We start from the raw sequence: 23,421 nt of genomic DNA, 5'->3' as shown, positions 1-23,421 counted from the left end.
GGACAGATCCTCAAATAACCGAGACAAGCCGTCCCTTTTTTTGAAACATTTAGTATGGGTGCCAGACTAAACCAATCCGCTTTCGAAGGTGGTGCTTAACACTGCAGACCGTTGATTGGTCGAAAGAACTGTCATTTACCCCAACAGCGACTGCATTTCTCTTGGCGGCACACAGCCTTCTATGAATGAAACCAATGAAGCAACAGAGAACAAGGCTCATGCACTGAAGCACTACTTCAAGACAGTAATGCGTCAAGAATTATACAAAAACTGGATGAAATTTTTACTTGAATAAGTGTTAGAAGTTTTTTTGTTTGTTTGTTTCGTTTCATTTTCCTTTATTTTTTTCAGCAATATTAAAGTTGAACTTAACTGTTATTTGAGAAGAAGTTTTATTGAATATGTTTTACAACCATGTCAGCCAAACTAAGCAACTAAGTCACTCTAACATGTTGTAGTTTGTTTATTTACTTTATTCTGTAGATAAAATAAATTGATTGTGCCAAGTTGTTTTTAGTAGAAGAAATCAAGTATCAGATTAAGACCCTGTATCGTTAGAAATCACTTAGGGATGAATGACAGAAAAGCTTATGGAGACATCCCTGAGAAATACACACCAGTACACCAGTCTGTTTACTGAAATTTCCCACCAAGCATCTTTTTACAGTGTAATTTTTGAATGGTAGTAAACAGCAGACCTGTGAGTATGCACAGAAGCAGGCTGTTAATGTGTGTTTGTGAGTGAAAGTGTGTGTATGTGTGTATGTTGTTTGCCTTGGGGTACTTATATGATGTGGTCTTATTAAATCAGCGCTGGAAAAGGAGGAACAGACAGGAGTGATAGAAGAGCACAAAGGAACCCAAAGCGATTAAACCCCTACTCAAACCGGCTTAGCAGCCAAAGCTTCGCACAGAGCCAACAATGGCTGCCGTCCTCTAAAACCCCGCTCCTCTCCTGCTTTCTTTTCCACCCTCCTTCTTTCTCCTCTCCTGCACTATTTACCCCACCTCCTGTTCCCTCCCTCTTTTAAACAGATTATTTCCTTTCTTTTCTCTCTGTTTGTCTTCTTTGCCGCACGTTAGGCCGCTTAACTTTACAATACTCATGTCAGGTCAACCCCCTCCTCCCTGTGTCGCTCTTATTCAGGATGTAAAAGCTTTTTGCTCTATAAGGTATTACTGTATCTCCAACGTCAACCACCTCAAAAGTCTTTTGGTCCATTTGCTCATTAGCACCTCTTCTTTTCTTTTCATTCTTTCCTTTGTTTGAAAGAGTTTCAGAGGCCCTCTGAGGATTTGCCAGGTTGTTAATTGCTGGAAAAGTTTTTGTTTAAATCAATAGGGGACTCGCATAAGTTTGTCAGGGGATTAGAGGAAGTTAGAGGAGCAGAAGGTTGAGGTTATTTTGCCGTTTGGGTTGGTTGGTTTCTCACCAAATTTCACCAAATTCAATGTTTTTTGGACCAAACTTGAAGCTCTCTCAGCAGTCTGTAACAAATTATTCTGTGATATTACTTACTTTTTTGCTCTTATTAAACTAAGAAGCTGAAAAAAAAGAAAGAACTGAGAGGTTGTTTTTCACTTCAAAACCTCAGAAGGTCAAAGTATTTAAAAAACTTTCCTTAACCTGCCCATTTAATCATTCAAAGAATGAATAGTTACTCTGCATCAAGGATACAATTTCCAACCGGATCCAGTAAATTCCTCTTAGAACACAAAGGGTCCAGTCCTCAAACCTCTGTCACAGACTGGATTAGACCACCTGGTGTGGTATTAAGACGCAGAGAAACCCTCCCTGCCTCCCACCAACATCCACATTTCCACCTGCACTTGGCATTGCCCATGAATGCCAGTCATTAAGACAGCATTACAAAGACCAGGCTTACCCCCTTTCCCACCGGACCAGCTCCACTTCCATGTATAGAGCACCCATTGTTTTTAATGCCACTGCTCCCACCCCGCTGGAGACTTGGTTCCCATTCACCGGCCACTGTAGCTCATACAGAGGAAATATGATAAATGTGTGTAACTCTGTCCGTCAAGGAGCTGTGGGACATTCTCCTTTCCCCCTGTGCCGACAGGTGGGAAGGGGGTAAGCCCTGCTCAGGTTACAGGTTCAGTGTATATGTGTGTTTGTAATCCGTAATAAAACTCCTTCTTTCTTTTACTTTTCTGTTGCAGGTGCACCAGAAAAGAGAAATGTGAGCGCTCGTCAGAGCCCCGTCGCTTTGCATCAGACATCAAGCAGTGTGTGCGTCTCAGCGTCCACCCAAACAACATCTCAGTGTCCCAGTTCAGCGTCACGGTGAGTGAACTGAAAACAGTGTATGAAGGAATGACTGTGTATTATTATATTGGTGACATTCTTTACGACAATAGTAGTCAACAGTGGTCTCAAAACTGTGTGAATGTTCAACTCACAAAATGCAAAATCAGACCTCTTTGCACAGTGATAACCACACAATCAGTGACTGAAAAAAAGTAGGATGAAACTCTCTTTCCATTTATCAACAGTTTAGGATTTTCTCAAGTGATTCATTTTCTGGTAATTAAAAAAAGAAAAATTAATGATGACTGGTCTTAAAAAATAGAATTGTGGAGGACATAGAAAAATGAACCACAACTGTTCTGCACTGTTAAATTAAACAGTAAGAAGGGTCGGTCCAGCTGCAGACCTCCACTCTCAGCCTGCTCTCTGGCAGGCTCCACTCAGCGATCCCCTCCTCCATCTGAAAGAAGTGATGTCAGGATATGAAGTTAAATAAATAAATAAAATCAAGGGCATCATCTTTTAAAATTATGCTGAGTGGACACTTCTGGTTTCTCTGGCTTGTGATTACCTCAGTCAACCTCATTCCTCAATAGCGTTATATTCAAAAAAACAAAATACAAAATGCATCAGTCATCAGTAAGTCAACATAAATTGGTGGGCTCCTCCGTTTGGTGTAATGATCTTGACTGTTTCCATATCCCCCAGAGAGACACAATTGTTTCAGTAACAGTCATGATATGTAGCAGTGAATATATTCACTCAGATCTTTTTTTACTAGTACTGAGGAAGTGAATTTAGCAAAAACTGTACTCTAACTCAAATATACATTGTGACTCTCCATCAATGTGATTCTACGTCAAGAAAATTGTATCTAGTACAGTTTTGATGCACATGACAAAGATCTAGATCATTGCACCAAATGGAGGTACCCACCAATTTATGTTAAGTTACTGATAAGGTGCATGTTATACTAAATTTTTTCAATGTAACTCTTTTGAGAAATCAATCAAACCACAGAAAAAAAAACAGACTTTTTTAACTTTAAAAGTAATGTCATTGATTTTATTTTGTATTTTTTTACTTCATATCCTGACGTCTCAGAGTGGAGCCTGCAAGAGGGTTGGCTGAGAGTGGAGGTCTGCAGCTGGATTGTCTTGTTGGGGGTGAAAAGAGTCTGCAGCCAAAAAAAAAACCAAAAAAAAAAACCAAAAAAAACAGAGGGAACTTGTTTACCTGAGTGTAGCTAACATTAGCAGAGCTAGCATCATCAGCCTTTGGCCTTCTCGGCAGGTTAACCTAGCAGCATGTCTGTCTGTGGTTATACTATGCAAGTTCAACTAGACCCAACCTGTAACCATCTTTACACCCAAATATCAAAATAAGTTCAAAACACACAAAGTTTAAATCTCACTGTTAAAATGGTAAAGAACAGGGACGGAGGTTGCAAACCTGTATGTTTGACAACTTCTTTATATATTTTAAAAAGCATCTTTCCTCATCAAATTAACAAGTAAATAAAAAAGTAAACAACATTTAGGCTAAGCTTCTATGTCAGCTTTTACCCTCTGTTGTTTTCTCTTTGGAAAGCTGTTTCATTTAAAGTTTCAAAATGATTCAGACTGTATGGTGGTACAGCTGAGCTTCAGCTATCAACATTTAGCCATTAACGAAGTATTCAATTTTTTTTTTTTTCCTGGGATTCCTTCTGTCTGCTTCACCAGGCTGTACAAAAATGATAATATCATCAGATACCTTAGAACTTTCTGTTTTTGGTAACACCTTTAGGATTCAATGTCAGTGAAAATAAGAAGTGATCCAAACTTATTTTCCCACAATAGACTAAACTCTGAGCAGACAGTTGTTTTTAGCTGAGCCATATTGCAGGAGACATTGAGCTGAAAGTGTTGCTGGTGAGAAAATCTTGTCTGGCAGTTTGACAATATCACACACTCGAGCCTAATTTGTAATGCGATGTAATTATGCTCTAGATACTGATTAGTAGCCAGTGTTAACTCTATAATCCTGCTTTACATCATGTTACCGCCTGCCAACACGAATCCTTCAAATCCTGACCTCACAACTTAACAGTCCCGTCCAGTGAGACCCTCTCCCAAACAAATGTCAACAATCATTAACAGTCCAGCTCAGCTGTGTTTGTTGTGATCGTTGGCAACTAAAAGCAGGGCTGGACTTTTTGTTCTGTAACAGCTGCAGGATTTAAAGGGTCTGAACGGTTTTTGATTGTTAAAGTGTATTGATTAGCGTGCGAGGAGCCGTGTCACATTCCAACAGAACTTGGCTCTGCAGAGATTTCACAGAGAAACTTAGTGAGAAGATGTTTCTCCTTTGTTATGACGGGTGCTCTGCCAACTGTGATTCAACCATGTAGATTTTTCTTCTGTTTTTTTTTTCAATATTTCCGCAGATTTTATAAAAGATTTACAGGAACCTGAACACATCACGGCAATCTGCATCTTTCAGGGTTTACTGTTATTCTTGATCACAACTCAGTTCGCTGAGAGATTGCCTATTTCAGAGGTAACAGGGAATGGTTTGAAAACACACTGACCTTAACCACTTTAAGTGATGTCACATTTCAATTCCCATTTCCTATTTAATGGGGGTTTGGAAATGGCTTTGAGTCTCAGAGACACAGTGCATAAATATCCAATATGATTTCCTAAGGTCAAGCCTGAGTGACTATCCTCCATCCGTGTTGCTCTGAGGGTCACAGAAGAGTTGTTGATTTTCTGAGGTTTATACCTCAGCATCACTTTAATCATATTCATAGGGTGTGTGTGTGTGTGTGTGTGCGCTGTGTCTATGTGTCTGTGTGTCGGGCTTTGGAGAGTGTTTAACCTTTTCCCAGAAAGCAGGCTTTACCCAAAGGCGATGCTACACGTCTCCCATCCAAGTGATTGCAGGGCAAAGGCTGCAGCCAGACAGACTTGCTACTTGACCTTTATGTTATTAAATATTTGTTTGGAAAGATAAGTCGAGGCATTCTCAGCTGAAACAGACATCTCACTGCTGAGATCACATCAAGCCTAGGAAAAATGACACCACCTTCCTAATGACACATTATCTTTTTTTTTCATTATCCTCTTTCTTTGTGCAGCTCTGGAATAAATGATCACAGATTGTTTGCAGCTAGGACTTTTCGCTATAGCAACATGAACAACCTGCTATTATCCTCCTCCTTCATGTGTGTTTCATCAACATCTCATCAGGGCATTTGTTCATGCATGTGTGTGGTGTACTTCACAATTAACATGTTTTTTCATATAAATGCAGCCCCTCTGTGTCTATTCTCAGCCATGACTACTCACTCTGTAATAGAAGAAACTAAAGGTCTGTTTGAGTTTTCTCCTTAAAAGGAAAAAACAAATTAAACTGGTGGAGCTGAAGGTGAGAGGTAGAAAGAGCAACGAATGAGAGGGAGGATGTGTAAGAGATAGAGGCTAGGTCACGCACTGTCCATCTTACATGGGAAGCTGTGGATCCTTTCACACCCACGCTGCCGTCTTTTCATTAAACAGCAATATAAAAACAGCTCAGGTCAGCCCTACTCTGCCGCTGAGGCAGCTTCCAGCATCCCATCATGAGTGTACTGTGGACTGTGCCTCGAATCAATGTGAAGACCGTGGCCCACTGCAGACACGCTTTTCCATCAATATGTATATTTCGTTCCTGACCCCTCTCCACCTGACTCTACAGCCCTCTTTTTTCCTTTTTCGTCCAAGGACAGCAGGTTTTTTCTCCTGCCTGTTCCACCTGAATCCAGTTTTTGCTGAGGTGCAGGTTGTGCTTACGCAGCGCTTTCGAATAAAGAGGGGAAGATTTGCATTCTCTTTTCTCATAGAGCCCTCTTTTCAGTCTCTGCCCAGCAGCTTCTACACCTCTTCCCCATCCTTCACTGTCTCATTATTTCTGTCATTCACATGTCCATAGTTGCTCCTTATCCTGCACTTTGTTTCAGACAGCTTTATTTAATTGGCTTGTTCCAACTCTTTTAACACCTCATATTCTACTTACCTCGACTTTCTACTTTTATCATCTCTCCCACTTTCTTGCATAAAACACTTAGTCACTGAATCTGGGAGGTTGAGGCTTGAGAGTGACATGTTTAAACCATACATTTAAAGAAGTTACCTTTGCCTCTGTTTGATACAACACAATAAAAGCATGACCCAATGCAATACAAGACAATAAAGATATGCAACTTGGCAATGATATAATGCACGATAACAACATGAAATATGACAAGGATAAGACATATGATGATAAGAAATGTGATGACAGAACCCAATGATGATAAACACAATAACAATATGAAACGTAATGACCACAAGAAATGAAACGATAAAAAACTTGGAGATACAAAACTTGATTAAACAACATATGATGACAAAAAATGTGATGATGATACATAATGTGTATATGACATGATGTAATGATACAAAAAGCAAGGACGATACAAAACGTGATGATACGAAACGTGACAATACCACGATATGAAATGTGACAATATGAAATTGGATGATAAATAATGTGACAGCATAACAAAACTTTACGATACCAGTCGGGACAACATGAAACATGACAACATTGAAGAACAAGACATTACAGAACGTGACAACACTACAAAAGTGACAATACAAAACTTAACAAAACAAGATGTGACACTTTGAAACATGACAATATGTAATTTAATGGTATTACGAAACATGACAGCGTTACTTAACGTAATGACACAAAACATGACAATAGGAAACATGATAATATTACCAAACGTGACGACATTACCAAACATGACAACATTACCAAACGTGACAACATTACCAAACGTGACGACATTATGGAACATGACCACATTACAAAACATGGCAATAAGAAACCTGTCAATATAAAATATGATGATACGAAACATGACAATAGGAAACATGACGACATTACGAAACGCGACGACATTACTAAACGTGACAACATTACGAAACGTGACAACATTACGAGGCTTGACGACATTACGAAATGTGACAACATTACGAAATGTGACGACATTACGAAACGTGACAACATTACGAAACGTGACAACATTACGAGGCTTGACGACATTACGAAATGTGACAACATTACGAAATGTGACGACATTACGAAATGTGACGACATTACGAAACGTGACGACATTACGAAACTTGACGACATTACAAAACGTGACGACATTACGAAACGTGACGATATGAAACACTACAATATGATATTAATGATACAAAATATGATGACATTACAAAAGGTGACATGAAATGTGAGGATACAAAAAATGACGATATGAAACTGAACATCACAGAATGTGACATCATTATGAAACCTGACACTATGAAATGTGGCAATACATTACTTGACAGTACTCAAGGGGATACAAAACTTGAGGACATTATGAAAAATGATGTTATGTAACAAGATGATAAAGAAAAGTGACAATACGAAACCTGTTATTATGAAACCTTTGATACAAAATGGGACAATACTAAACAATACTAGAGGGACATTATTTTTAAGGACTCTGGCATTGCACACACACACCTTTGCTGTTGTTTAATACTTAAAAAAAAAAGCCATTTCACATAAAACACTTGCCCCCTGAAAACCACAATCATCACAGCCCCCCCCCATCCCTGATGTCTCAGATGTGCTCCATTAAAAAGTTTCAGTATTGTTGTAGCTTTTTTGGATTTTCTGGGTAGGAAGCATCAGATCCCTTTTCATGTTGTAGCCTTTTATTGTCTTATTGGAGAGTCCTCCAGTTGCTCCTCTGGCGGCTGACCCCACAGCAGATGGATCATGACTCTGCAGAGAACTTGCAGCTGTGCTTCTCATCAGCACTATTGTGTTACAGTCGTATTTGGAGAACACGCTCGCTCCAAATCTGACATGAAGAGCTCACAGATGTTGGAGGCTGGGCACTGTGGTCACATAATGATTGCAGCAGTTTGTGCAGATTAAACTTTAGTGAGCTGAAATAAATAAATGTGCTTTGTCATGTTTTATAGGTCGAGTTATAAAAAGAAAGGTCCTCACGGTGTCATGTCTCTCATTAGGAATCTGTATCCACTTGAGTCATTGGATTAACTGTTGAGGTTTTTACTGAATTAAGTGCCTGTGTCTTTTTCTTTTTGTCTCCTCAGTTGGTGCTCGAGGCCCATAACGTCCCAGAACTTTCTGCAGGCGTCAACTGCACGTTCGAGGATCTGGCTGAGATGAACGGATTGGTGGAGGGAAACCGCATTAGATGCTCCTCCCCTGCTGAGAAAGAGATGCCACGCATCATCGTTGACAAAGGTGAGAGCCACATATTGTAATTTCACACCAACCTGCGGGGGATGTGTTAATGTTGGACTTTGATTTATGCTTACATCATCATGTCATTTAAAATATTAAGAAGACAAGTTTAATTGCTGGTGTTGTTGTCAATATTTTTGATAGTAGGATGAAAATCAAAGTGGGAAAACATCACTGGAATCATCTTGTTTTCAATATTTGATAAAGTAAAACCCCAAATGTCTGTCAACTAACTCCTCTGGATGTTTTCCCTTCAGTCAGAGCATGCTAGTCCTGGGGCTATGAGTGTGAAGTTTTGTTTTCACGCTGCCATCAGTTACTCAGTCGGCCTTGAAGCACCGCCCCGGGACGTGTTTGGAAATTGAATGAACATGAAAAAAAATTAGCCTGCTGTGCGGTTTATTTACTACTCTGGCTCAAAGTGAATACTGTATGCTCCAGAGGGAGTGATGGGACCCCAGTTAACCCCTGTGCAAATAGGTTGAGCATTGAGCTGCACAGCTTGGAGTTTTCACAACAGAATTTCTTCTAATTTAGCGTCTGAAGATCAGAAATTCCCTGCAGACAGAGTCACTGTTTCTAATGCTTTCAAGAGGCAAGCAGCTAAATATTTTTAACAGCATTCATTCAACAATGAGAAGAAGAAACAAGTCTTTTCTCACTTTTATTTCCCGTCTATTTTAGCTCCCTCTCTGTAGCAGTCTAAGCCTGATTTAATTGAAAAAGTTGCCACACGGGAAGGATTGTCCCCAGGCAGACAATGCTTCATCAGGAACACTGATTTTGTCCTCATGTTGGGATAATAAAGATGCTATCTCTTTGCATACTTCATGACAAATGATGAATAAAAGGAATAAAACAGAATAAAGAAGGTAGGCAATCCATTAGAGAGTCTCCAAAGAAGGCGCAGTGATATTTTTTAGATGCTGGCTTGACATGAAAAAGATGAAGTCAGGTTTGTTTAGCGCTTCTGAAAATACTTTACAATAAGTCATTTTTGGGTATGTGGTCCAGAAATAAACTTGATGTTCATTTAAAATAACCTAAAAAGGGTGAAAATGATGAAACAAGCCTGGTTACACTGCAAAAAATTGATATCGAGTGATTTTGTCTCATTTTCAGTAGAAATGACCTTTTTAGACATAATTTGAGCCACATCCTTTAACTAGTCCAGAAAAATCTCTTGTTTCAAGTTGTTTCAAGAGAAAAGTAAGGTCTGAATTGCTTGTAACAGGTTAAAAAATCTGCTAATGGAACAAGAGCAAAGTAACTTTACCTACTATTAAGTTTTCTAGAAATATTTTTGTATTCCATTGGCAGATTATTATTTTTTTTTTACCTGTTATGAGCAATTCAGACCTCGTTTTTGTCTTTGAATTACCTGAAACAAGTCATTTTCTGGACTCATGAGTTGAATGTGGCTGATATTAAGTGTAATAATAACACAATTTTTACTTAAAATAAGACAAAAACTGTTGATAAGATCCAAGTTTTTTGCAGTTAAGGACACTTATACACTGCAAAAAATGAAATCTTACCAAGTGTTTTTGTCATATTTTCAGTAGAAAATGTCTTTTTAGATTAATATGAACCACATTCACTTGATGAGTCCAGAAAAATGTCTTTTTGCAAGTTATTTTATATGGATGGATGGATGGATATTAAGACATTATTCTAATTTTGACAAGCACATTTCTCTTCCCTCACTGATTTTTTTTAACTTGTTGCAATCAATTCAGACCTCATTTTTGTTTTTAAATAACTTGAAATAAGACACTTTTCTGGACCGGTCAAGTGACTGTGGCTCATATTAAGTCTAAAAAGACATTTTTGACTGAAATAAGACAAACAAATGTGATAATGTGTCAGTTTTTTTGCAGTGTATGGCCCTTAGATGACTGTTTTTGTGAGGTTTAGATCCAACAAATATGCCTTCAAGTTATCCATAGATAAAAAAAAGCACAAATGGTGAAGGAAAACGTGTTTGTTCAGTGTTTGAATGTCAACCACATGTAAAGCATGAATCAATACAGTCTTTAAACACTGTACATGAGCACTGAGTCACAGTTCTTCTCGACATCATTGTCTTTCTCTACTCTCCACAGTTAAATCATTGTTCTTTTCAGGTAGAAGAATAGTGTAAATTCTACATTTTAGCCTCCGTTTTGACTGTTCAGACTGAGCTTGGTGAAGAAACGGCAGAGTGCCATGAATGGTGGTGAAAAAGAGAGGGATAGATAGTGTTAGCAGGCTTCAAGGTAACATTTAGGTGGCCTAATTAGGACAGATCCCTTGTCAGCGGTGCTTTACCATGATTGATGAATGATTCCTTCTTTGTCGGAGAGACGGAGGGAGACACGGGGGAGAAGAAAGTGTCGCAGGGTGGAAAAGACCTGCGTGTAGCGATAGAGTGAAGATCTGAGCTGCTGTAGCTGGAGAGCAGTTCGATGTGTGGATTTGCTGCTGAATAAAACATGAGCTCCTTCATTAGGGCGAGACAAAAGGACGCACCAAATACAGATGTGGCACAAGCTCACGCACACACGCACGCTTTCTGTTTCATCTCCCACTTCCTTTACCTTGTGAAAGACTCACTCAAAGACTTTTCTGGGGAGTTTTTTCAGTCCCGTGGGAGAAGTGTGTGCACCGGCCTTTATTGTCTTTTGTAAGGCTGAAGGGGGAAGGAGACTTAACCCAACAAACCCCCCTTGCTCCCCGCTCCATTAAAGATGCTGCTTTTACTACAGTAACAGGCTCGGCACCTGTGGCTCAAAGCACTGCAGCTCTGTCTTCATGGGGAAACCTAATGTGACCAGGCTTTAAGAAAAGAAAGGTGAACAAAATGATCTACTTACAGAGGTGTTAGTTTAAGAGTGTGCTGGAAAAAAATTACCTGATGTGCAACAGTTGCTGCTGTAATACTTCTTCGACTTGTTTCAGTCAAATGAAACCATCAGAGTGGGTTGAAAGCACAACTTCAGAAAAAGAGCATTCAAATTCCTCATCTCTGATTTCTCTTAAACAGAAAAGAAAGTCTGTCTCTGAGTGTCAAAATATTCATCTGACTGTTTTCTGTTCTCTCTAGGAGACCATCAGATCGTGCAGCTTTATCTCAAGTCCAAGGAGACAGGCCTGGCGTTTGCAAACACCAGTTTTGTTTTCTACAACTGTAGCGTGCACAAGTCGTAAGTCTTATACTCCTCCTGTTGATAAAGTTGTTCCTTAAAACGCTTCTTTATTCTTAAATCTCCCTTGGCGTTTTCTCCTCAGATGTCTGTCTTGTGTGAGCAGTCCTTACCAGTGCCATTGGTGTAAATACAGGCACGACTGCACCCACGATCCTCGCACATGTTCCTTCCAGGAAGGCCGAGTCAAGAAACCCGAGGTAAGCGCCAAGCAAAGTGTTTTTTCTTAGAGTCTCTTGTTTCAACCTCAAACCTCAGGATGTCCAGCTCTTGTCTGCTGGCCAAAAGTTTGACCTGTACTTGCACAAAGACTCAAACTGGCCACCATGTAACGATGTCAGAGAACTCCCCTGGTTTTAAATGTCTCCACCTTGAGCTGTTTTGCGTGAGCAGAGTAATAAAACATGGTGTTCCAAACTGAGGGTAAGTGTTTGGCTATGGGATACTAACAGCCGTCATTCTGAGGATTCACATGCAAAAAGGAGTCCTGTTGAAAGGACTGAAACACCTTTCAGCTGCAGCGCTTCCATCTGGTGTGAGTCTCTTGGCATGTCTTGCTCTTGACTGCACATCAAAGGGCAGTGGAAACTAATAAAACGGAGCCATTTCCTCTTGCCCATCCCAATTCCCAGCGACAGCTTAGTCTGTGTGAATTATCAATAGTATTGGCAGCCAGTTCTATTCCCCTCGAAGCAGAGCCCACCGTAATTAGGCTGCTCTGCTGCAAAGGACAAGCTTCTAGCTGGATGGGGGTACGTTCAGTGAATGCCCCCGACCCACCCACTCTCCTTCCTGTGCGAGAGGCCTCACTCTGATTTAGAGTCACTGCCACAGCAGCATCCTTCAGGCCAGAGGAGGGAGGTGAAGGAAGGTTTAACCGTACAGTGTGTTTCTGTGTCACTGTGCTTTATGTGTTTTTATATGTGAGTGTTTGTCTGAACGCTGTTCCTGCTCCCCATCAAATCCTGCTAGTTGTTTGCAGTGGGAGGGTTTTACAGGGAGTTAGTGGCCTGTTAATCCTAGCCCGAGGTGAGCTATGATGAAGATCACTAGTGCTCATGTCTGGGCTGGCAGACGCTGCACGACGGGCAGGGACAAGCTAAGCCAGATTGCCTCCTTTGATGAGCAGTCTGCTCTCAATTGTGTTATTCCACCCATGTTTCCCCCGAGCCATTCAACCTGCGCAGACGATATTATTTTCTTTTTTCTGCCTTTTTCATTATCCTTTTGAACCTTCTGCTTAGTCAGGCCCAAGCCTGAGTCTTTGCAGGTTTACTTTTCCAATTAACTCAGGGGCTGCTGGTCAATATTGACTGAGGATAATAATGTGTGAATCCTCTCCTATTGTGCAGCCAACTAAAAGAAAACCATAAATAAAGCGGAGGGGATTTGGTATTTGCACATTAATGACATCCCCTTTTTGCATGTTGTTTCAGAAAAAGCAGGTGTTTTGCAGGCTTAATGACTTTTAATTTGCTTTTAATTAACCCCTCAAATCCAAGGTCGTGTAGTCGCTGCCAGATTTTTGGGTTGCCTTTTTAAATTGATTACTTCGACACACACAGAGCTTGAGGACATGCAGAAACACGTGCAGATAAACCAAAGGATCAGCCCCAAGATCTCACAAAAGGCAACAAGTCAACTCTGCGCTGTGAAATGGGATGGCCACTTTCTGCTGCGGATGACTTTTTTGTGTACTATTACAATTACAGGATTTCAGGCAGTGATCTGAATAATCCCTTAACTCTATGCTAATGATGGAGACTAGGCAAATCTCCCTACTGGTTGAGCTGGTTGTTAGTATGCATGGCAGGATGGAGGTAAAGCCGGGCCTTGGTGTACACTGGATGGCTTTTTGTTCATGCCAGCAATGATATGGGCACACGGATCACATGTTTGCCTGTTTGCACATTAACCAAGGCCATGTCCCAGTTTGCCCTCCACACGTCTCAAGGACTTAGCTTAGCTTAGCCTAGCATCTGAGGAGCCTCAGTGACAAAGAGCATGCTGCAGCTTCAATAATTTACACTGAATTAACAGTTCAGGGTTTGGTTACCTACGTATTTATCACTGTTTCTAAGTGCACACTCAGAGCTTTGCAGAAGACGCCTTCTGTTTCTTTGTCTGATTAAAAACACAGAAGGGTATTTCCCTTTTTTCTTCTTCTGTCTCAAGCACAACATGTTCATTTCCTGAGCCGCTGCCAAACCCTTCCCTAATATATTCAACTGGTAGGAAGATGGAATCTGCATCAAAATATTAATGCTACTGGATATGTATCACGTCCGTGCAGTGTTCAATTCTTGTCTGTGCCGCTGTGATCAATGCAAGGGAGTTTATTTACCAGTGTTCCATCGATCGGGTGATTAAGATAATTATATTAAGGAAGCTAAATGCCAGCAGTATTAGCTGTTAGTTGATGATATCAGACGGGGATGGGAGAGAGGAAGAAGCTTTGGTTCGATTCATACAAATCAATGTCATACACAGGCACTGACTTCTTCAGTGTGTTGGCGTTTTATGTAAGGTAGAAGTGGAAAGTGTGTGAAAAGCAAACTGTGCATTAACTTTATGAGAAACAGTGTCTGAGGATGAGAGGGTGGTGAGTAGTGAGGTATGTCACCAAGGAACTCAACGTACGTTGCATTTTAATGTTGGGAAATGTTTGGTCTGTCTCTGAGAGTTTGTCTTGTCCCGATGTGTACAGGTCAACCTGTTTGATCTAAATATCGATATCAACGATACCAAGGTGAGAACCAGTATTAGATCAATGCACTGATGTAACTTTTTATTATTATTTTGCTCTAGGGACCTAGTTCCTTTTGCATAGAAGAAGGTTATAAGAGATTTTTCTTTTTAATCTTTATACTGTAAGTTAGTAAACTGAAACATTTTTGTTTGCCTGAAATGTTTTTATGTTTTCTATCATCATAATCAACTAACTAAAGGCAAAATCACAAAATTTTTCAATGATCATGACATTTCAAGTAAAAAGCATCAGTATCTGTACTGATAATGGCGATATCAGCCATGTGTTAACTTGGTATCAGATGGATGTTCAGAGGTTAGGACACTCTTTTGTAATACCACCCACACACTAGCCTCCTCTGCCCATCATCACCCAATCAGATGCATGCTATCTCATATCCCTGTCATAGGTATCAGGAACAACTGCCAGACTAACAGCCTCACGTGTCACACTGTTATCAGTCCAACACATTTATTGACATTAGAGAAAACTCACTAACTGCCATAACAATGTTTTTTTATTTAACTTTAAATTCATAAAGCTCAACAAAGTCGTCACACACATGTAACTTAATCCATGAGAATACATTTTGATGGCAGTGGTTATCAGTGAGTTATGAGGCCAAATAAGTGCATTGACACATTGAGTATAAGTAATATTAATTTCATTTGATCAAAGTTGTTCATTATTATTTAATTACTGGTTATTTTAAGTATTATGGAATCATATTCCCGTAAAATCATGTAAGATCTCTAATATTTATTAAACATGTCATGTCTATAAATGGCATTTGTGTCACTGACCTTTATGCAAATATTAGTTATAAATTTTAAACAAACTCATGGTGTTTTCCTAATTTTCTCACTCGTTCCAGATAAATACAACAAACCCTGAGTGACTACCTGACAGGAAACAGGTTATGTTCATCTAAGCAGCAGCTGTCTTTATTGACTACATACTGGACATAAGAGCCAGCTGAAATATAACCTACTATTAAATCTTTTTTTTTTTTTTTTGCACTGTCGTCACTGTAATCGTGAACAGTACAAGTTTCGGAATAAATAGAATTTAAGAAAAAGAGTGTATATTTAAACTCTGGATCGTTGATTCATTTGTTATTGAAATAATAATAATTAATAGATTGATAATAAAATACTTGTTAGTTGCAGCCCTACATTTAGGACAGTAGGGGTTTTGCCTTTTACACATGTTCCTTGAAAGAAGTAGATGAGCTGTGTCACACACGCTCTCCCTTCTTAAAATGCGCCATTTAGTTTAGGAGATTAATTCACCTTGCTTTTTGGGATGAATAAGACCTAACAAGTTGAATTACTAAATTTGGTCATTGTACAGGAAGTTTGATTATTTGTGGTATGAGTTCTCTATTAGTTGTTTTTTAGTGTTACTGTAGTTAAATACATTGTTTGTTTGTTTTTTCACAAAAATAGGCGTAATGTTGGGATATCACCAAAAATGATGTCGACAGTGTTCCTAAATGTGGCTGATAAGTCAAAGTTTAAAAAATGTATCATGGGTCTGAAGGCTGTGTTATGCTTTCTGCGCAAACGTGACGCACGAGATCTGCGTGAGGGAACGTGTATCACAAATGAACATCTACCGGAAGGAGGGTCGAAGGTTGCCTTTGACATATGACATGACATATCTGTCCTGAAGATTTTTCCAGGTTCTTTTAACCTCTTCTCTGCCGAGAGTTGCCACAATTTTACGCTATGAGTGATTTACTACTCAGTTATCACGGTGATCTCTGTGAGAAGAGTCATTCAGATGCCTGTATTTCTGCACTCCCACCACTAGGAGATCCCATTCCTTTGCCATCTTGTCCATGCGTCTCCGTCTGGCAGGTTAGAAATTTTCGACTGTGTGCAAACCGGAAATTGACCGTGTGCAAGGGACCAAGCTAGGGGACCTAGGTGCAAAAATGACATAATTTGTCTGCATGAAGCTGCGCGGAACCCGCGAAAACATCAAGCAAAAATCAGCCTTGAGAGGCAGTAATGTAAGTGGACGCTAAGTCTTAAGAGGTTAAGGGTCGCGCAAAATTGATGAATCAAAATGTTAAAACTATTTACAATTTACATTTCAAAAGAAATTACCAGATTAAATGTTTATCAGACGGAGCATTCAAACGTTTCTTTTGCTGTCAGTACATATGTCAGTAAGAGCTTTTGGTCATGTCACAAAATTAAGTGTGTTCCTTTTTCAAAACAGTTTTTCACCCCTGATCTTAAGACTCTTATGTTCAGCTCTTCCAGATGACACTGTCACTTTTTCTTCAGGTTTCTGTTGATAGTGGCCAGAGAAACTTGTGCTGAAGGAGAGTAACCTTTTTAAAGAAGAGGCAGGAAGCTACACAGCGGGTAGAAAGAATACAGAATTTCAGAGGAAAAAACTTCAGGTTTGGCTAAACAGCAGGGTGGAAACAAGGTGAGGAGCAGCAGGGAAGGAGAGAAACTGAACAGAGAAAGGGAGAGTGTCTTTGCCCCAGGCTCTGTAGGAGATGATAAAACAGAGGCCAGTGCTCTCGGAGCTCTTGGTAACCACAAGGTGTGTGTGTGTGTGTGTGTGTGTGAACGTGCACTGTATGAAAACTTACGATCCTCCTCATCTTCACACCTTTCTCTGCTATAATTATTGCCTACTCTCACTTTCACGCTTCCCCCCGTCTCCCTCCTCCCTTGCTTCAAACTATGCCAAGGGCTTTTACATTCACAGTTCCCACTCGGCTGCCTACTCTCTGTCACTCTCCACATCTCCACCCTTTACACCTCCCACCAGTCTCCAATTATCAGATCTAAGTAGGTCCTGGAGAAGAAAGGAAGCCAGGAAAGAGAGGAGGGAGAGGGAATCAGTGAGAGGGAGTTGATAAGAGAAATGAAAAGGGTCAGTGAGATAGATAGGATGAAGAACACAGGCTGGGTTTAAAGAGGGGTAGAGATGAAGGAGGGATAAAGTGAGAGGATGACAGAGAATCAAAGATGAGGTCAGAGAAAACAATGAGTCAGTGATGGAGAAAGTGGGGTTGAAAGATAATTACATATCGAGAAAAGATGGTGCTTTCTTGGTTTGGAGTTGTCAGGGCGATGATGTGATGATGAGTCTTACTATAGGCAGGTACTTTTCTCCTATTGCAGGACGCAAAACCACATGCATGAACTAGTCTAGATTGTTCTTTGTGTTCTCTCACCTCCCACTGACAGACCAGTTATCTCCTCCTTCAGCAGCAGCAAATATCTCCTCCATTATAGTCTCAGCAAAATGACTCATACTTCCCTCTGAAGACACAGAGATACATTAAGTTGTATGTCCAGTTTTCTCACTTCACACCATTCTCTGTAACTCAATATAAATCACTTAATACTTTTTTAAACCTGTAAAATATGAGGTGTAGATTTAGTTTTTAAGGTTTTTATTAAGTTTTTGTCTTTGTAGGTATTTCAGAGGCTTGATGTGTTACTATTCATAGTTTATTGACATGTGAATTATATCCTCAGATTGAGGATTTTTCCAATCTAAAGATAAATGTATTCCACTCAATCAATTTATCCTCTTTGGCAAGGCAAAATAGGCAAAATAGAATCATTGCATACAATCATACTGTAAAATGTTAAAAAATAGAAGAAAAAAAAAGAAAGAAAAACTAGAAAAGCACTCAGAGAGCGCAGACCTCCACCAAGCATATTGTGATTGTCACCAACACTTTAGTCCTACTTTAATGTTATACTTCCTTTCAGCAGACTGTCTGCTACAATTTGGTGTTAGTTGCAGGTTTGTATGATAATTTGTTTCCTGACAGTGTTGAAAATTATGATGACCCCGTACATATTTCATATTCTGGATCTTAGTATCCAGAATATCACCAGGATCTGGATCGTACTTTTACATCCGTCAGAAATTATGATGACTTTGTCTTGTATTGTTTTGCAAAGCAATCCGACCATTTATGGTGGAGTTATATACACATATGGTGAAAACGGCCCTATCTCACAGTGATAAAGAATCCTTAAAAAAAAAAAAATCCTGGATCCAGACGGTGATCCAAATCACCTCCAAAATTTAATCACCTCTTCCTTATTCCATTTTGAACATTTCCTGAAAATTTCATCAAGATCACTTTGTTACTTTTTGAGTTATGTTGTTCACAATATACTCTCCCAAAAACACAACCTCCTTGAAAAATTGTATTAAAAGAGAGGAGTGCAGATAAAATACTTTCAGGTGTTGTATGCTAAGCTAAACAGAACTGTTTTCAGTCCAGCAGGAGATCCCTCCCTGAGGTTCTCAGAGACCGAGTTGGTTCATATGGTTCTAGCATGTCAAAGATGAACTTTGATGCTAAACCATGGAGAGACTTGTAAACAAGCACAGCTGTTTTCAAGTCTATCCTCTGAGCCACAGGAAGCCAGTGCAGAGACCTGAGCTCTGGACTAATATCATGTCTTTGCATGCTGTCGTGTCTCTAACCGGGATCTGTTTTGTGTTTTTGTTTTTGATAAGCCAAAGACAATTTTCCGCTTTGTGGAAATCCAAACTTGGGTCTTATTCTTCTAAATTGCAGCAGCACAGCTAAATTGTTTGCCAGGGAGGGGTCATAGGACGGTCTTGGAATCCTATTGGTCAACTAAGCTGCCTACCCCAAAAGTTCGTATTAATGAATAGATCATTGTCTCACATACTGTCATGACTAACAGTGGCCACTGGGTCAGATGCACACCCTTTTTTTTTGTTTGTTTTATTGTTTTATTATTGTTGCTACTTTTAAACGACTGTTTAGTGAATTGAACTTGCAACCAGTGTGATGACTACCACAGCCTCTTCTCTCTACACGGGTCACTCATGCCACTTCTCCCAGCTAAACCATTGTCCCTAGACTCAAATAAATGTTTACAGGAAAAATCTTCTTTATATTTTTGAATTGTTAGTAGTTGAGATCTGATTTGTGCAGATAAAAAGCAAACATGTCATTTTTCTAAGTCTGGATCCAGCCCTTGTTATGTGTGATCTGCAAATGCAAGTGAATAAGGAAAAATCTGCATTTTACTGCAAATTCAACACATTTCACTCCACTCCCCAGCTGTTTTTCTCACATTATGGGAGCAGGAGGCAGATGACAGATCTGAGCCTTATAGAGTGAGAGCTATAAATTTAAATTCTTAACCTCAATATGATGACCCACTGTTTAAATAAGAGCATTTACTGTGATGTGTGTGTGTGTCTATGCAGGATGTGGTTGGCGTGTGTGTATTCATGATTTGCATTACCGCCTCTGTTATTTATTGCTTCTCAGTCATTGATGGTTGAGAGGGCTGGGAGAGGAGGCAACATACTGACATTAGATCAACTTAATGTTGACATAAATCTCAACGGGCAACAGCGAGCATGACTGCCAAAAGCGCCAGCATGGGTAGCCAACTTGCATATACACGTTTGTTTGTCCAAACCAATGAAAGCCCATTTGGCCTCAGGGACTGCTGGCAACAGTGTCAGCATGTCTCAGTGTGTATGTTTGCATTCAAACAGCAAAAATCTGTTCTAAGTAGGAGAAAAAACACAGGAAACAAAGAGCTTACACACTTGTTTGTAGGTTTCCTGACGCTTTATGAATTTTTCATTGTTGATGGAGAAAACAAAGCAGCTTTTTTGAAATTTTCTGTCTTCTGTCAGAAAAACTGGAGAGGAGCTTTGTAGTAGTAGGAAGTCAACTTTTTAATTATAGGGAACATGCGTTTTGTGTTAGTAATTATATCTGATTATATGACTTTCCTAGGAATAGTGGGTATGTGGCGTAAAAAAGCTGTCATGGATAGCAGCAGGGAGGAGATGTGTGAATGAAATGTGTTGAAAAACATAATTCTACACAGAACGTGAGCAGCTGTTTGAGTTTTCAACTTTCACCATGACATGTCAAACAGGCAGATGATGCAAGACGTGCTGTCTGCTCCTGGTTTCTTGCATTTATCTTTTATTATAATGAGATTCCAAGGCTGCAGAGCTTTCTGTGTGTTTGCAGACACACGCTAACATGTCAGCGTCTTCACCTTGACTTTTACTGGTATGTAGAAGAAATGTGTCACTGCCGTGTTGTTTTTTGGCGTTAGTGAATCTTTGCTGCTATCGTGTTATCGCTTTATGCTCGTATCAGTAAAGATACGTCTCAGAGATTCATCTTCAGCCGCCGTGTCAAGTCATCCTCCAGTGCCCCCCATGCCTTCATTTGCAGATCAGATTTATTGTCCCTTTTGTTCAAGTGTATTAACTGGAAGAGATGTGATTAAAAATGGATTGTGTCTCTCTTTGCTCATCTCCCACTCATTTCCATTCTCCAAATACGACCCCCTTTTAGGAGAATGAGATTTGGAAGAGCAAACACGAGTAAGGCACCTCTTCCTCTGTCTCCTCCGCCGCTGAACCCACTCACCCTGCTTGTCATTTATCTATAATGACTTTGTGAATAGTGTCACAGAGCGTTCCCCTCTCCCTCCCCACGCAGCCATCCAGTCAGTCACTCAGCCTAACCCAATCAAGTGGCTTTTAATGAACTTCAAACAAGTGTTATCACCAAGTTCACCGTGCGCTCTGCTCCGCTCCCCCCCTCCCAGCTCCTTCCATGCGGGGGCTCACCTTATCTCCGCTCCTTCTTTTCACCCTTTCTCCCTCCTTCTCTTTGACATGCTAAATCTCCTCCTGTCGCATACGCTCTATGGCTTTATGGTATTTTTTGCCCGTTTCAGTCACTTTGTTCTTTTCTTGTTCTTGCTCTCATTTCGAGTTTTCTGCTCTCTCTCGATCTACTTTTCTTTATAGGAAAACATGAAACAGTTTGTAGGGGTGCTTTTCTCTGTCTACTATCTTTTGCCTCTCCTTTCATGGCTGTTTGTCACTTTTTACCTTTTCTTTGAGTCTTTTTGCTCCTCTTGGTCCATCTCTTCCCCTCTCCTCACCTGTCTCCTCCCCTCTCCCCCTCCATCCATAGGTGCTCTATATTTAGCCGGATCCTCACACCTGAACTGATTGGCTGTTAATTTTAGACCTCCAATTGCTAAGTGACTCATCTTCCTCTCTCTTTGGCTCTCTGTCTGTCATTCATTCTCCACTAATTACTGTGTAGGCAGAAATCAGTCTTATTTAGATCCATCAGTGACATCTGTTATTTCATGAGCAGAAACGTTTGCGGCAAACACAAAAAATACAAACTGAAAAGTCGTGTAATTTTGCTGTCATGGTATCATTAATGCTCCTGTAGTCTGGATAATGAGAGTGGAGTACCTGCTGAGTTGGCCCTTCACTCACAGTGAGTGAGAGCAGGTCCTGTCCAACCAAAAAGACTCAACTGATCTTAACCCGATGGGAACCATCACAAAAATAAGCACTTCAAACGCCATTTGAAAAAGAGGCACATGATGAAGTGGCAGTGCCATTCAATTAAAGCAGTGATGAAGTATCGTTGTGTACTGTACCTGATGAGATGGATAATGAGAGTTTGTTATGCTGTGCAATTAGCAACTGTCTTCTGTGTCTCTTAATAGATCCATCCTAACCTTTTGGTTTGTAAATTTTGTTTATAAAGTAACTCCTACGGCTTATCAATAAATGTATGTAAAAATGTAAAACAGCTTTTACTTCAACTTAAGTCAGGCTCTTAACTGTGTTATAACCGTCATAACTTAAAGAAATAACAGCTTACCACTAGCATTTCTATCGACTTTAGGTATTATCTGACTTATGTTTAATTTTAATTTGATTGATTCATTTCATTTCGACAAAGAAAAAAAAAACAATAATAAAGCAACATAAAAGAACTTAAACATATTAATGAAAGGGAGCAGAAGAAGATTAGAGAGCAGATTATTTCGGAAGTTGATCCCTCTTCCTGCAACATACTGTTCCTTTACATACAGTTGATACTTTACCTGGTGGCTGATTGGTTGTGGGCCCACATGTACAAAGTAGCAGTAAACAAAATAATAAAATAAAATGGACCAGTACTTATAAAGCTATATTTTCAGCGAACACATCCACACCCCACTGACCAGCAGTGGGAACAGTTTGTAGTTCAGTGTCTTGCTCAAGGGCACTTCAGCATCTGACAGCAGGAGCTGGGATTAAACCCTCGACCTTCCAATTGAGAGATGATGACTCTACTACTGAGCCTTCTGTCCTATTTGGAGACCATTGAACTCAAACCATCTAAAAAAAATGTCAGTATTGATATTTATGAGAATCTATGGGGTCCAATCAGAAAAACGAATCGATGGTGATAATTGATCTGGTGTGAAATCATTTGTGATTGATGATTGTCACCCTTCAAATCAGTTTGTGTCTGTCATCTAATGCCCTTGTGCTTTCTCATGCTGGGTGTCCATACTTAATGTGTCCAGATTTCCAAACCACCCCTGCCCCTGATAGAGCTGTAGAGGACTGGCCAATCAGAGAGAAGGGGGTATAAAGAGTAGTGAGCCTTAAAGAGACAGCAGCTAAAACAAAATGTTTCAGACTAAGGCTAAAATAAGGGTTTTTCTAAAACACTAGTTGATAAAAACTGAGTTGGGTATTTTTTAGCTTTAGGTCATGTACAGCTACCATAGGGTTACTAGAGAGACATAGCCTTAGAAAGGCACAGTACCCCCTCTTTAAATTTATGTAAGCCTAATTTGTGTCTTCACACTGTTCATCAGTTGTTCTTTGTTCTTTTAGGGATTTTTTAAATGTTTTTATTGATTGGGTAGGTCAGTAGATGAAGTAGGAAACAGGAAAGAGAGAATAGGAAACGGCATGCAGCAATGCACCTCGAGTGGAAGTTGAACCCGGGCTTAGAAGGCTGAACCGGCTGCTCATGGGATCCCAAATCCAACCCCTGA

General features: G+C 39.9%; 1 protein-coding gene across 3 annotated transcripts in view; it reads left to right on the top strand.

Moving 5' to 3' along the window:
• Positions 1–23,421, top strand: part of plxna4 (plexin A4) — a 328,944-nt gene that overhangs the window by 235,034 nt on the left and 70,489 nt on the right. For all 3 annotated transcript variants that reach the window (XM_074697775.1, XM_074697774.1, XM_074697776.1), the window contains exons 6-9: positions 2,182–2,305; positions 8,458–8,611; positions 11,697–11,796; positions 11,882–11,996. In XM_074697775.1, the coding sequence (XP_074553876.1) occupies positions 2,182–2,305; positions 8,458–8,611; positions 11,697–11,796; positions 11,882–11,996 (493 nt within the window). The remainder of the gene's footprint in view (positions 1–2,181; positions 2,306–8,457; positions 8,612–11,696; positions 11,797–11,881; positions 11,997–23,421) is intronic.

The sequence above is a fragment of the Halichoeres trimaculatus genome, unplaced genomic scaffold (genome assembly GCF_033239565.1).
Source record: "Halichoeres trimaculatus isolate MK-OKI-2021-1 unplaced genomic scaffold, fHalTri1.1 fHalTri1_scaffold_21, whole genome shotgun sequence".
Lineage (NCBI taxonomy): Eukaryota > Metazoa > Chordata > Actinopteri > Labriformes > Labridae > Halichoeres > Halichoeres trimaculatus.
The sequence above is the reverse complement of the archived record's forward strand: the minus strand, read 5'-3'. Positions and strand labels throughout refer to the sequence as shown.